The 14,310-nt window shown below is 42.7% G+C and overlaps 1 protein-coding gene across 1 annotated transcript; it reads left to right on the plus strand.

Annotated features, from left to right (window-relative positions):
- The first annotated feature begins 10,537 nt into the window (after positions 1–10,537).
- On the plus strand, positions 10,538–12,632 carry LOC124079656 (transcription factor SPT20 homolog). The gene is made up of 2 exons (XM_046425332.1): positions 10,538–12,453; positions 12,551–12,632. The coding sequence occupies exons 1-2, from the start codon at positions 10,538–10,540 to the stop codon at positions 12,630–12,632; spliced, it is 1,998 nt and encodes a 665-aa protein (XP_046281288.1).
- The last annotated feature ends 1,678 nt before the right edge of the window (positions 12,633–14,310 follow it).

Here is a 14,310-nt window from a genome sequence, read left to right on the forward strand (position 1 = left end):
GTTACTAAATAAAAGAAGCCAATCTGAAAAGACTATATGATTCCAACTGTATGATTCTGGAAAAGGCAAGACTATGGATACAGTAAAAAGATCAGTGTTTGTCAGCAGTGAGAGGGCAGGAAGGGATAAATAGACAAAGAACAGAATTTTGGGGTCAATGAAACTTTTGTATGATACTATAATGGTGGATACATTTGTTTAAATTCATAGAAATTTTCATATCTGGAAGACAGAATTAAAGCAGAAGCCATTAAACTTTGAAGGTCAGTGTCAGGTACCAGGCACCACTGCAGCTCACATACACTATCACTGATATTCTGGCTTACCTTGTTGGGAGCCAGTAGGTAAGCAGTAGCTGGACCCAAATCCCCTCCACCTCCCATTGGATCTCCTCCTTTAGGGCTTTTCAGACTCCTGGACCAAGTGTCTGTGTACCTCCATGGCAAAAGGAGCTGCTTCTTTTTCAAGTTACCTGCATCATCAAGGTTAAAGGCATTGAGAACCGGACACAGGCTTGTCCTCAACACTTCCAGTTAGACCTTGTGTGTTCCAGGTGGTCCTTGCTCTCTCTTGCTTCATGTTCCTTTCCTTCCTGGTGGCTTGTGCTTCTGACCCCCAGTGGTATCAGGCTCACCCCCAGATGCCAAGGCAACAACCTTCCATAGACTTCTTCACCATCTTCTTTTTGTGGCTCCTATTTCATAACTTTACTCTGATCCTCCAGATGTCTTCTTCTACACCTTTATGTCCCTAGCTTCACCCATGATTGTGAGGGGTTCAATCACTATAAATAAATGTTATTCCATATCACTCATTGTGATCCAATTCTCTGTTCAAAACTCCACTGATACACGTGAAAAAAGCAAGCTTGGGCACAACATCAGGAGTTTGGTTTGGAAATGTTAAAATTAAAATTCTAATCAGCATCCAAATGGGAATTTCAAATAGGAAGCTTGATGTTTTGAGTCTGTAGTTCAGGGTTGAGGTCCAAGCTGGAGATTAGAAATTTGGGAACCATCAGTGTATATAGATAGTCCTAAACCTATGCACCTAGATGAGGTCATCGAAGAACTAAGTGTAAATAGAGAAAAGCAGTAAAATGATCAAGTTCAGGATGTTCCAACATTAAGAAAATGAAGTGCAGAGAATACATACTGAAAGAGCAAATATTGAAAGAAGACTGAAGAAAAGGTATTGAAATGAACATAGGTTTTCAGTTGTTGAATAAACCTAGAGAATGTGGAAATGCTTGCAGACAATTTATCAAGTAGATGAACAAAAATTATCTTGGCTAGTTTGTTTTTTTTTTTAAATATACCCTCTAAAGATTTGATGATGTTTTTGTTTGCATATCTCCCACTGGCCAGGAACTCTCTTAATTAGGAACAATGGCAGGTTTAGAGCATCAGCAGGATAATTCAGGACCAGCCATAACAGCAATTACAGTAAAAACAAAAATAAAATCAGAAAGCACATCTATCATTCAAACAACCCTAGAAATTGAGGTGTTTTATAGGTTGTTGCTGTTTCATTTCTCCAGATCTGGTTTTGTGACACTAACAAGTGGCGATTCATAGCCAGGGACAATTTTGCCTCCAGGAACATTTGGCAATGTCTGGAAATATTTTTGGTTGCCATAAAATCCAAGGGAACAATGTTAGCATCTAGTGGGCAGAGTCCAGGGATGCTATTAAATATCCTACAATGTACAAGACATCCCCCTGAAAAACGTGAATGATGCAGGTTAAGAAATCCTGGCTTAGGATCTGGCTACTTACCTCAGAAAGTAAAATGGAAGTCTTTATAAAGCAATAAAATCATAACAAAATACAACTTTATTTTTGAGAAAAAAAATGATAAAAGGATGGATGAGTGGAGGAAAAGTAAGGGAAGATCAAGTTTGGGAAAAGGAATGACATGATATGCAATGGTTATGGACTCTGAAAAGAATTTAGGTCCAATAAACAACACTGACCAGATGAAGAAGCACTGAATGATTGTTTAATAGGAGGTAGGAAGTGATATTCACTCAATCTTACAGAACCACAATGTTCCCTAGGACATGCTTTACTTGTAGCTGGGACCTAATCACAGGAGACATACATTAAGTCTCAGAGCAAGTTTTGGAGGGTTAACCCAGGATAAGATGAACAAGCAATGGATCTTCAGCTTTTCTACTCTGTGTACCCTGCAGTGCCAAGTTCTCTGCTGGTCCCTCTACTTAATGGAAGCAGGGGAGAGTAGCAAAAACCTAGACCTAGATGTCAATGAGTAAAGAACAAGGTAGTTTGCTCATTATAAATTGGGTCACTTATGATGAAGTTAAATGAATTTTCTTATTTCTCTAGAATATCTTAGCCTGGTCATGAGATTTCTCAGCTCGTATTATTATCCACTGAATAGCCCTAGAGGAGGGCTTCAATTGGGAGTTCTTAAAATCAGCCACTAGGCTAAACAATGTGCTTCGAAGTTTCAAAGGTTGCTGTGCACTCAGAGTAATTTATTAAAAATTAATTTTGTATGGGCTGGGGTGGTGGCTCAAGCGGTAACGCCCTCGCCTGGCATGCGCGGGGCACTGAGTTCGATCCTTAGCACCACATAAAATAAAATAAAGATGTTGTATCCACCAAAAACTGAAAAATAAATATTAAAAAATAATTTTGTGGAAAGACTCAGTATTTAGGCAGTTCAGGTGAAGGGGATGGGTAAGCCATGAAAACAGTACCAAACCGAAAAATGGATGATGGAAAACAACACATCTACAGTCTCCTGCAACATTACCCATGCCCTCGCTGCCATGGGGTATGCCCACTAGGGAACAAGGAACAGGCCAAAACCTTCATTTGGGACCTGTTGCCTTTAACAGCTGGGAAAAAAAAGCCCATTATCTGTTGTTGCCCACTTCACTTGAATACAATACAATCTCACTTCTCCAATTGTCCAAATACATTATATAGCACATTAGCTATATCATAAAAAATGAATGGCTATTATGGGTTTAGATATTAAGTGTACCCCAAAAACTCATGTGTGAAACAATGCAAGAGAGTTTAGGGGTGAAATGATTGGGTTATGAGAGTCTTAACCTAATCAGTGCATTAATCCCCTAATAGGGATTAACTGAGTGATAACTGTAGGCAGGTAGGGTGTGGCTGGAGGAGGTAGGTCCCTGGGAGTGTGCCTTTGGGGTATATATTTTGTCCCAGGTGAGTGGAACTCTCTCTCTGCTTCCTGGTGCCATGTCCTCAGCCACTTTCCTCTGCCACACCCTTCTGTCAGGATGTTCTGCCTCACCTCCAACCCACAGCAATGGAATTGTCCATCTATAGATTAAGACCTGTGAACCGTGAGCCCCAAATAAACTTTTCCTCCTCTACAATTGTTCTTGTTGGGTCTTCTGGTCATAGTAGCAAAATAACTGACTAAAATGGTGGCTGACTCCTCCTGCAACAACTGAATAGCTGGTCCACCCCATGCTGGGTGGCCAGATAGACCTCTCTGGTAAGGGAGATGTAGCCTGAGATGTGAGCTCAGGGGCAGCATTTACACCACACCATGGAACTGCAAAGCACAGGAAACTGGGAGATTCCAAGAAAACAAAATTAATGGTTAGCAAACTGTGACTAACTTATCCACAAAAGTAGCTCTTATATTTTGCCTAAATTCAGACATGTGGAAATTTTTAAAGAGAGAGATAGAGAGACAAGGAAGAATGCATACCAGAAAAGAAACTGTTTTCAAGGTCCTTGAGATAGTCCAGAACTGCCCATTTGTTTAATGGTGATTGGTGTTTCCAAAGGAAATCATTTTAGTCTGATTCTGAATGAGAGTCATTTTGCTTCACCTTTGGTGGTGCTGGGGCTCAATCAGGGCCTTGGGCGTGCTAGGAAAGCACTCACCATTAAGCTACCTCTTTAGCCAAATGAGGGCTTTTTAAAGACACTCTTAGTAAAGGAGCTTTTAATTCAACTTGATATAATGTATCTACTGTAACATGTAATAAATGCAGTTTTATTGGTACAAAAAAGCACGTTTATTTTAAAAGTTAATATTCAGAGATTCTTTAAACACCTGCCCCCAAACACTAGCAGATATCAAGGCAACAAATTTATTGGAAAACAATATTCCATAAACTGTGGAAGCTTCAATCATACCACTCCAAATCTGTTGAGAGCCACAGCCAAAGGGGCCCCAGCAAACTTCCAGCTGCCGGGTGATGATTGGCTCACAGCGGCCCCAGCAACATCTAGCTGATTGGCTCCTCTGCGGTGATGCTCATTGGGCTGTTTCCCTGCCCTTTCAGACCACGGAGCTGCTCATTGGGGGACTTTTTTGGCTCCGCCCATGTGACCCAGCCAATCGGCCTCAAGAGCAGGAGGATTGTGGGAGGTGGAGAGAGAAGCTGGTGTGGGAGAGAGAGGCTTGTGGAAAGCCGGTGGTAGCAGTTGAGGCTCTGAGGGTTTTTCCTGAGAGGCTGTTTGTTTGTCGTGTGTGGTTCTAAAAATAAAGTTAGTTTCTTTTGACAAGTGGCTCCTGATTGTGCCCAGCCAGACTGCAGCATTTGGTGGCTCGCACGGGGAGCGACTGAGGGTAAGTGAAACTGCTCGCCCCTGAGGGCAGGGCGAGAGGATGGGTAGCCATTTTAAGATTCCTCTTTTATTTTGCTTCACTTTTTGTTTTAAGTTGCCTGTCCCTGGAGATGAGTGAGATGGAAGAAAAACCGCTCACATCTGAGGAAAAACTATTTACGTCTGAGGAACAGATAGGGAGAAAGGACGGATGCACATGTCAGGAGGATAAAAAGGCTATAATGAGTTTTTGTTGTTCCCCTTTTATTTCATTCTGCCTCGGTTTTGTTTGGCGTCATCTTGTTGGGTTGTATTATAGTAGAAATATGGGATCAGAAATTAGTAAAAAACAAACTGAAAGAGTGTTAAGTAAATTGTTAGAGGAAGGAGGCATCTCAGTAAAATCAAGAACAGTCAGGGCATACGTTGATACAATACAAAAATGTAGCCCATGGCTTTTTAAGGAGGAGTTGTTAAATATATCACAATGGAACCATCATGGTGAAGATTTAAAAAGAATAGAAAAGAAAAGCCCAGGGACTCTGCCAGTTGGCACATTGCCATTGTGGACGTTCATATCTTGTTTGCTTAGTCCAAAGCCTTCAGTTAAGATAATGGTAGAGGAAGGAGAAGACATAATGATTCAAGTAAAAGAGAAGGTCTCTCAAGTTAGTCAGACAGAGGAAAAGATTCAAGTAAAAGAGAAGGCCTCTCAAGCTAGTCAGACAGAGAAAGAAAGTGTAAAACAGAAAAAGCCATCAGGGGGAAAGTTACAACAGGAGACTGCTACTAACACCTTTCTATCACCAGAGGGTGTAAGTGTCCAACCAACAGCACCACCTCTACAGGAGACTGCTACTAACACCTTTCTATCACCAGAGGACGTAAGTGTCCAACTAACAAGGCCACCTCCATATGCTGGGAGGTCCCCAACCCCCGCAGTTGATAGTTGGGATCCTGAGACAAGATCTCAAATATTAACATGCCCTGTATTTGAGGCAGGAGGGCAGCGATTTTACCATGTTTTAAATTTCAAAACAGTGAAGCAGCTAAAAGAGGCTGTAACAACCTATGGTCCTCAAGCACCCTTCACTGTAAGCATGGTCGAATCCATTAACAACCTGAACATGACGCCAGCAGATTGGGCTAATATGTGTAAAGCTGTGCTAAATGGAGGACAATACCTGTTATGGAAGGTTGCCAATGAGGAATTTTGCAAGGAGATGGCTAGGCGAAATGCAGCAGCTGGTTATCCTCAGAGAAATCTAGATATGTTGTTAGGAAAGGGACCTTATGAGGATCAGCAGCAACAAATTGCATATGATCCTGGTGTATATGCACACATTGCTGTAGATGCAATTAAGGCATGGAAGACTTTACAAGGACATGGAGGTTTACAAGGTCAATTATCTAAGGTAATACAAGGAGCTAATGAACCTTATGCTGAATTTGTAGATAGGCTTATTCAAACAGCTACCAGAGTTTTTGGGAATACAGAACAAGCAATGCCATTACTAAAACACCTGGCTTATGAGCAAGCGAATCATTGGTGCAGAGATATCATTAGACCATGGAAACATGAAGATTTAAACACATATATTAAATTATGTAGAGACATTAATGAACAAGAGCAAGTTGTGGCAGCTGCAGTAAAACAGGCTTTAGATGCCAGAGACATTAATGAACAAGGGCAAATTGTGGCAGCTGCAGTAAAACAGGCTTTAGATGCCAGGCCAAGAACATGCCACAATTGTGAACAAACAGGACATTTTAAAAGGAATTGCCCCATTGGAGGAGGGTTTAACAAAACTAGGTATCAAAGGAGTAGAATACCAGGTATTTGCCCACGATGCCGTAGAGGGAGACATTGGGCTAATGAATGCCGTTCTCAAACCACCATAGAGGGTACTCCATTATCAAAAAACGAACAAGGACCAGGTGTTTATCCACGATATCATGGAGAAAGGCATCGGGCTCCATTGCCAAAAAATGGACAGGGGGGCCCAATGCTCCGGGGCCCAAAACCACAAATATACGGAGCACTGGAGGAACCCAGCAACCCCATCAGGGTGGTGCCCAGGACACATTGTCCATCAGATCCCTCATCAGACAAACCAGAGGGAGCGCAGGGTTGGACATCTGCGCCTCCGCCAGAGTAGTACTAACTCCAGAGATGGGAGTTCAAATCATTCCCACAGGGGTGAAAGGACCTCTTCCCAAAGGAACAGTAGGCTTATTATTGGGACGCAGCTCTTCTACTCTAAAAGGACTTATGATAAGTCCTGGGGTAATTGATCCCGATTATGAAGGTGAAATAAAAATTATAGCCAGTTCTCCAAAGGGTATATCAGTAATTTCACCAGGAGATAGAATAGCACAGTTACTAATAATACCCAGCCTGCATGATAAATTTTCCAGTCGTACTGTAGAAAGAGGTTCCAAGGGATTAGGCTCCACAGGTGTAGATTGGGCTATGCTTTCTTTAAATTTAGATTCTCGCCCCATGCTAAAACTAAATATTCAAGGACATGAATTTAATGGGCTACTGGATACAGGTGCAGACCTTAGCATCATCTCTCATCAAGAATGGCCAAAACATTGGCCATTACAACAAGCCACTCAAACGCTTCGAGGCCTAGGAGTGGCGACTAATCCCCATAGAAGTGCAATGGTATTAGATTGGAAGGATCCTGAAGGATGTGAAGGAACTATACAGCCATATGTATTGGATCATCTTCCCGTAAATTCATGGGGACGAGATGTCCTAGATCAATTAGGTTTGACATTAACAAATAACATCAACCAAAATGCACCCACTATTATGACTAGACAAGGTTTTAGGAAAGGAAAAAGATTAGAAAAACAAGAACAAGGTATAGCAGCACCAATACAAATAGATCAAGGAACAGACAGACATGGGTTGGATTTTCAGAAAGGGCCACTGAGACAATAAAAATTACTTGGAAATCAGAAAGACCAGTATGGGTTCCTCAGTGGCCCCTGACTAAAGAAAAGATACAAGCAGCCCATGACCTGGTCAAACAACAATTAGCAGAAGGACATATACAACCTTCTGTATCTCCCCATAATACTCCCATTTTTGTCATCAAAAAGAAATCTGGTAAATGGAGATTATTGCAAGATTTAAGAGCCATTAATAATGAGATGGTTATTATGGGACCTGCTCAATCAGGGATTCCTCAGTTGTCTGCTTTGCCAAAAACCTGGTATGTTTTAGTTATAGATATTAAAGATTGTTTTTTTTCAATTCCAATTCATCCTGAGGATAGTCCACGTTTTGCATTTACTATCCCTGCACTGAATCATGAAGGTCCTGATCAGAGATATGAATGGAAAGTACTCCCTCAAGGGATGGCTAACAGCCCAACTATGTGTCAAATTTATGTTAACAAAGTAATCCAGTCACTTAGAAATCAAAATCCTGAACTACAAATATTTCACTATATGGATGATGTATTATTAGCACACAAAGATAAAAACACATTGCTAGAATGTTATGCCACACTTACAAACTTATTAAAAAATTATAATCTAGAGATAGCAATAGATAAAGTACAATTAAATTTTCCAATTAATTATTTAGGAGTTCTATTATCCTCAACCATGGTCCGTCCACCAAAAATTCAAATACGCGTAGATCAACTCAAATCACTTAATGACTTTCAAAAGTTGTTAGGAGACATAAATTGGATAAGGCCTTATTTAGGTATACCAACAGGAGAGTTGGGACCTTTATTTGATATCCTAAAAGGTCCATCAGATCCAAATTCACCCCGAATGTTAACGCCTGAAGCAAGAAAGGCATTAAAAATCATTGAAACATATATGGAAAATATGCATTTGGATAGAATTGATATAAGTTTGCCTTTATTATTTATTGTACTACCAACAAAAAATATTCCTACAGGAGTATTTTGGCAAGAAGGTCCATTATTATGGATACATTTATCTTATTCTCCTAACACTATTCTTACTAGGTATCCTGAGGCTGTAGGACAATTAATACTCAAAGGAATAAAAGCAGCAAAGGGAGTGTTTGGAATTTCTCCCAATAAATAATTTCTTAGTGCTGTGGTACAATTTTTCCAAAAGGAGCCATCAATTGGCTTGGTGTATCTTCCTCCCTTCTGCTTGTCATGATCGTCCAGCTAAAATTTGGGGGCCAACAGAGGTGAGGCAAAGAACCTCACCCCCCCGCTGGTACAAAGACCTCTCCACAGGTGTGGCTGTATACTGGACCGGTAGTCAGTGACGGGTAAGATCCAATTGCAATGGTACCAACCTAAGGACCATATGTACTATTGGACAACCTAAGGCAGGCACGGTCCCTAAGCCACATGCTTGTTGTTTAAACAGAGAGGGGGAGGGGCCAAAGATAACTGGCTTTGGCCTTAACACAAAAACCACCCATTATGTTGCTGCCTGGACACAAAGACAAGATCAAGACACTGGATCTTACCATGACTAAGTTAACTTTGGCAATGGGAAGAGAGCAGAACCAAGTACCCAAGCCCTTGTGGACCCTGAGGGACCATCTCCTCCTCTAAAACTCTCTATCCCATTGTCAGTTCCATTTTTTTGTCTTGGTGGTTAATTTTCATGATAGGTGTTTTTCTTGTCATTTTTGGAAAAATTACAGGATGCAATGACCAAAAAGACAATAAAGGATTAGATGGTAAGTGGTTATCAAATGAAACATTAGATTTGCACATGATTATTGCCCAAGTATTTAACTCATTAGCTAACTCATCAATTTGATTCATAGTATATGGAGTAATAATTTTATTGGGAGAAATTCCAAACACTCCCTTTGCTGCTTTTATTCCTTTGAGTATTAATTGTGGAAGTATTAACTTTATTCCTTTGAGTATTAACTGTGGAAGCTTCAATCATACCACTCCAAATCCATCATCAAGACCACAGCTTTAGCCTACACTTTACTGTACTGCCACCAACAGGAATAATTGTTTTCATCTACAACAGATTCAAGGGAACTTTTCAAGGCAAAAAGGTTAAATGTCCCTTTACTATCCTGATTATATTGTATAGACAATAGAGTGACCCACTATATTCCTTTCAAGAATTCTAAAATTCCCAACTCTAACACAAGGAGAAATCAATGGTAAGTGGTTGTGTATAAGAACATCTTGATAAGAAACATTTTTATAAGAAAACCCTCAGGCAGGAGCTTGCAGAAGAATGCAATGAGGAATTCTGATGCTTGCACCAAGTGCACGGAGTCTCCATGTACGAAAGAGCTAGAAACACAGGCTCATTTACGTGTACTGAACTGATGATGGCTACCAGGGGCAGCCCTAACATGAAGGAAAGACATTCCAAACACAGTAAATCTTGAAGTTCCCACCAAAACAGATTACACCTTCCATGACTTTCCTGGCAATTTCATTCCTGGGAACTCTGGAGAATAGTGAAAGTGTCCCCAAAGCATCCGATATTTATTTCCCTTGGTTGCTGGTGCTTCTGTGCGTGCTCTTCAAACTAAATGGAAAAGAAAAGATGTGGCCAGCCCCACAACACGCACAGCTCTAGCGGAATTGTGGACAGCAGACAGGAAGTGCGGCCCGAGTCTGCAGGCCAGCGGCCTGCAGGCCTGGGCCTGGGCCTGGGGTGCATAGGAGCGTGCATGCGTCCTAACAGCCACTCCTTGATCTTGGCCCCTCAGGTCCACTTCCGGCAGACCGAGCACCCAACACGGCACAGACGGTGGCACAAACAGGTACAGGTCTTTTCAGAAATTTCTGGGTGTTTTCTGTAATGCCCCCAGGGGGGTGGGTTTCTTGGTGAACCTGTTGAATGAAGGCTGTTGGCTTCAGGGTGGACTGTAGAGTTTGCAGGACCCAGAGTGATAACTGCCCACACGATTTCCACCTCCCTCCACCAATGCACGTACGTTTCTTCCTCTTTTAGGGCTCCTATTTTATTTTAAAATGCAGCGATCTTTAGAACAAGCTTTGGATCGTGCAGAGGATGTCATTGAAAGTGCCCAACAGAGACCCCCTAAGAGAAAATACTCATCTAGTGGGGAGAAATCTCTACATCAAAAACTTTATGACATTTATGTAGAAGAATGTGAAAAAGAGCCCGAGGGGACGGAGGAACTCAGGAGCAATGTCAACTTGCTGGAAAAGCTGGTTAGGAGAGAGTCCTTGCCATGCTTAGTAGTCAACTTGTACCCGGGAAATAAGGGCTATTCTCTGATGCTGGAGGACAAAAGTGAGTTCTTTTCAGAGACCATCCAGCTGCCTTATGGAGAAGGGGAACTGCTTGAGTACTTGGATGCAGAAGAATTACCACCTATTCTGCTGGATGTCCTAGAAAAATCGCAGCTGAACATTTTTCATTGTGGGTGTGTCATAGCAGAAATCCGTGACTACAGACAGTGCAGTGACATGGAACCTTCCACTTACCAAAGCCGGCATATTCTCTTGCGCCCCACCATGCAGACTTTAGCATGTGATATAGAGTCCATGACGAGTGATGACCTCCAATGGACTCAGGAAGACAAACTTGCCCTTGAGAGTGAACTGCTCTTAGCTACAGCTGAACCATTGTGTCTTGATCCCTCTGTGGCTGTCACCTGCACTGCTAACAGGCTACTGTATAACAAGCAGAAGATGAATACTAACCCAATGAAACGGTGCCTGAAGAGGTATTCATGGTCCTCTCTGAATCGGCAGCAAGAGCTGTCACAACATCAGTCTCCCCCTGATGCAAGACTATTGACTGCTTGCAAAAAAGAGGAAGAGAGAAAAGCAGATCTGAAGCAAGACCTAAGGATGCCTCCAGTTGGATATTGTGTGGACATGTGGAAAGAGAGATGCTCTGACTTGGCCATACCTCCTCAAGTGGATGTGGAGAAATATGCTAAAGTGAAGGAGTCTTTGGGATCTGATGACCCACAAGCAACAGTCTGGCCAGATCCTGAGCTAGGAGATGACTTTGGATTTGAGTGTGACAGTGGCAATCAGCTGTGGGAAACGAAGCTGAGCTTCATGCAGTCACTCAATGATCCGCTTTTCTCTGGCAAAACTGCATCACCTAAACAGGGCCCATGTGAGATCCAGATGTATCCCCCCCTGGTCTCCCCAGCTGACCATTCACATGGCTTCGTGGAAGGGTCAAAGATTGATGCAGGGCCAGTGAATGTGTGCCAGGAGTCAGTCCAGAGCAAAGTCGAATGTGCAGGCAAGATGCCCCACGGCTCCAGTGGCTCAGCCCTTCTCAGGCAACCCTCTCCAGGGAAAAAGCCAAAGCAGCCTACCACCAGATGGGTGCAGTCCTCAGTACGAGGCAAGGCATCGAAACCTCGAGCTCTGGCTGTGACTCTTCCCTCCAGCGCAGGACAGACATTGTCAGGTAACAGTCCTCCTGCACAGCAGGCAAGCAGCTTGCACAGATTCCCACCTCTTGCCCCAGCTCCTAAGCGATGTGGCCTTTATCAGAAGTCTCCTTTAGGTGTCAGCAGAGGAGGAGTAGTGCTTTATCCAGCCACCCGGCCCCCTGCCAGCTTGTCAGAAGGAACCCTGACCACCCGGGGCCCAGTGGGCTCCACTGGCCTAAAGGTCATCAATGTGGTGGGCCCAGTTCAGGGAGCCCAGGTTTTGGTGAGTGGTTCCAACCCTGTGCTGAGCAATTCCACCAGTGCCTATGTACCTATAAGCATGCATCCCAAGGGCCTTCTGCCCCCCAGAGGTCAACTGTGCAATGCACAGCCATGTCCAACACAGTCACCTGCTCAAGCAGGTGTGCAACTGATTTTAAATAACACTTCGGGTCCTGTAACTGTCTTCCAGCTTCCACCTGGTTCCATCATTTTGAACCCCCAGCAGCAGCAGCCCCAGCAGCCCCAGCCCCTGCCCCAGCCCCTGCCCCAGCCCCAACTTTACCAGTTGGTTCCACAGCAACAGCTTCAGCAACCCACAACTGCTCCTCCTCCACAGGCAGGGCCACAGGCTTCTGTGCCAGATTCAGGTGGTCAACAGTGGACCTTGCTGGCCCCACAAGCTGTTGTCACTAACCTAGCTCAAGGCAACAGTGTTCTGCAGCCCCAGTCAGCTATGTTGTGTCAGCTTGGCTCTGGTCAGCAAACACCTAGGCAGTGCCTTCCTCCACAGAGATTCCAGCTCTCCCCTGCCCCTCAAGGGCAGCTCCAGCCCCAGCCACTGCCACAATGTCTACAGCTGAGACTGGTGCAGTGCCCCATGTCTGTGCCCACAGCACCCACTCTGACAGCTCAGCCACTTGGGTTTGGGCACACAGCAGGTCAGGCAAAAGATAAAATGAAGAGTCGCACCCCAAAGTTCTGAGTCTTGCCTTGGTTTACTTCTCTTTTTAAAAACACACCAGCATTGAGCCAAATCAATTCCAAGCTTTCACTTCATCTGTGGTATTTTTAATGTGTCAGTATTTGGCATTTTAGAGTATAAGCTTTAGGGCAAAGCACAATCCCTTGATTTTTGCATAGAAACAGGGATGGATTTAAGAGGAGATTGTCTTAAGTTATTCTTTTAATTGTTGTTGACATGATTATTTTTATTCTATTTTTATGATTATTTAATTCTATTTTTAATGTGTGCCCAAATCCAAACTAGGTGCAGTTGAAACTCTTGAAGCTTATAATCTCTCTGAATGAGAAAGTTACAGTCAGAATATACCTCGAGTTAACATTTTAGAAAATGGCTGGTTTTTACATTTTTTTGTGTGAAAAAAATAGAACACAGCTTACTCTCTTAACATTTTTAAGTGTGCTTTTTACTGTGATATTAAGAACATTTCACGTGGTTGTGCCACAGAACTCTAGAAGATCCTCATCTTGCAGAAATTAAACTCTGCACTACCTAACACCAGCTCTTGATTTCCTCACCCCAGCCCCAGGTGGTTCTGTCTCTAAGAATTTGAGTACTGAGAGGACCTCATGTAAGAGACATCATACCATGTTCATCATTTTGAGACTGGCTTAATTCACTATTATAATGTCCTTTAGTTTCATCCATATTGTCCCATGTGACAGGAAGCTCTTTGCTTTTAAAAAAGAGTTTTCTTGGACATAATATGTAGAGAAGTAACATAGGAGAAACTTCTTTTAGAAAATTGTAGTTGGTACTTGTTTAAGATGTTTTGCACAATGTATGAGATATAATTGTTACAAATCCAGGTTGAAGAAATAAAGTCAAAAGAAATTACAACAAACCAAAGTTTGAGTCCACCAGAGGCCTTCAGGCCATTGACTGTCTTGGTGGCAGATTTGCTTGTGTGACAGCCCCCAGCCCTTTCAAAGGCTCTCCTTGCACTCAGTGCCCCCCTGCCTTGCAAAGCCCAGCTCCCCTCCTACAGGCCCTGTCAGTGGTCTTGAAAAGGCACTTCTGGGACATCTTGTTGTCTCTGTCTTTATAAGGTTATTTACATTTTTAGAACACTAGGTTACTTGCAAAGAGGTAAATAAACATTTGAAAATCTGTTTCATTTGTTTGCTTTTCAAATGCCTGAAGCTTTCTCACAAGGTTAATTTGGCCTTCTTTTTTCTTTCTTGTCCTTTCCTTTTATATATTCATCATCAATAGTTCAGGGTTCCCTGCTCCTCTGTTGTTCTACTTTCTTGTTTCAATGGACTGGAAGATCCTTGAACTTTTCTGCCATCTTTTTTTATTTTTTCCTCTTTAAAATTTGAGTTGAACAGGGCTGGGGTTGTGGCTCAGTGGTG

This window comes from Marmota monax, unplaced genomic scaffold (genome assembly GCF_021218885.2).
Source record: "Marmota monax isolate L192 unplaced genomic scaffold, Marmota_monax_Labrador192_F-V1.1 WCK01_AAM20220418_F8-fsc00075, whole genome shotgun sequence".
In the NCBI taxonomy this organism is placed as follows: Eukaryota; Metazoa; Chordata; class Mammalia; order Rodentia; family Sciuridae; genus Marmota; species Marmota monax.

Excerpts from the sequence above, each read along its gene's own strand:
- LOC124079656 (XM_046425332.1), top strand. The coding sequence starts at position 10,538 with ATGCAGCGATCTTTAGAACAAGCTTTGGATCGTGCAGAGGATGTCATT. Across the intron at positions 12,454-12,550 it reads CAGCAGCAGCAGCCCCAGCA|GCAGGGCCACAGGCTTCTGT; the intron begins GCCCCAGCCCCT and ends CCTCCTCCACAG.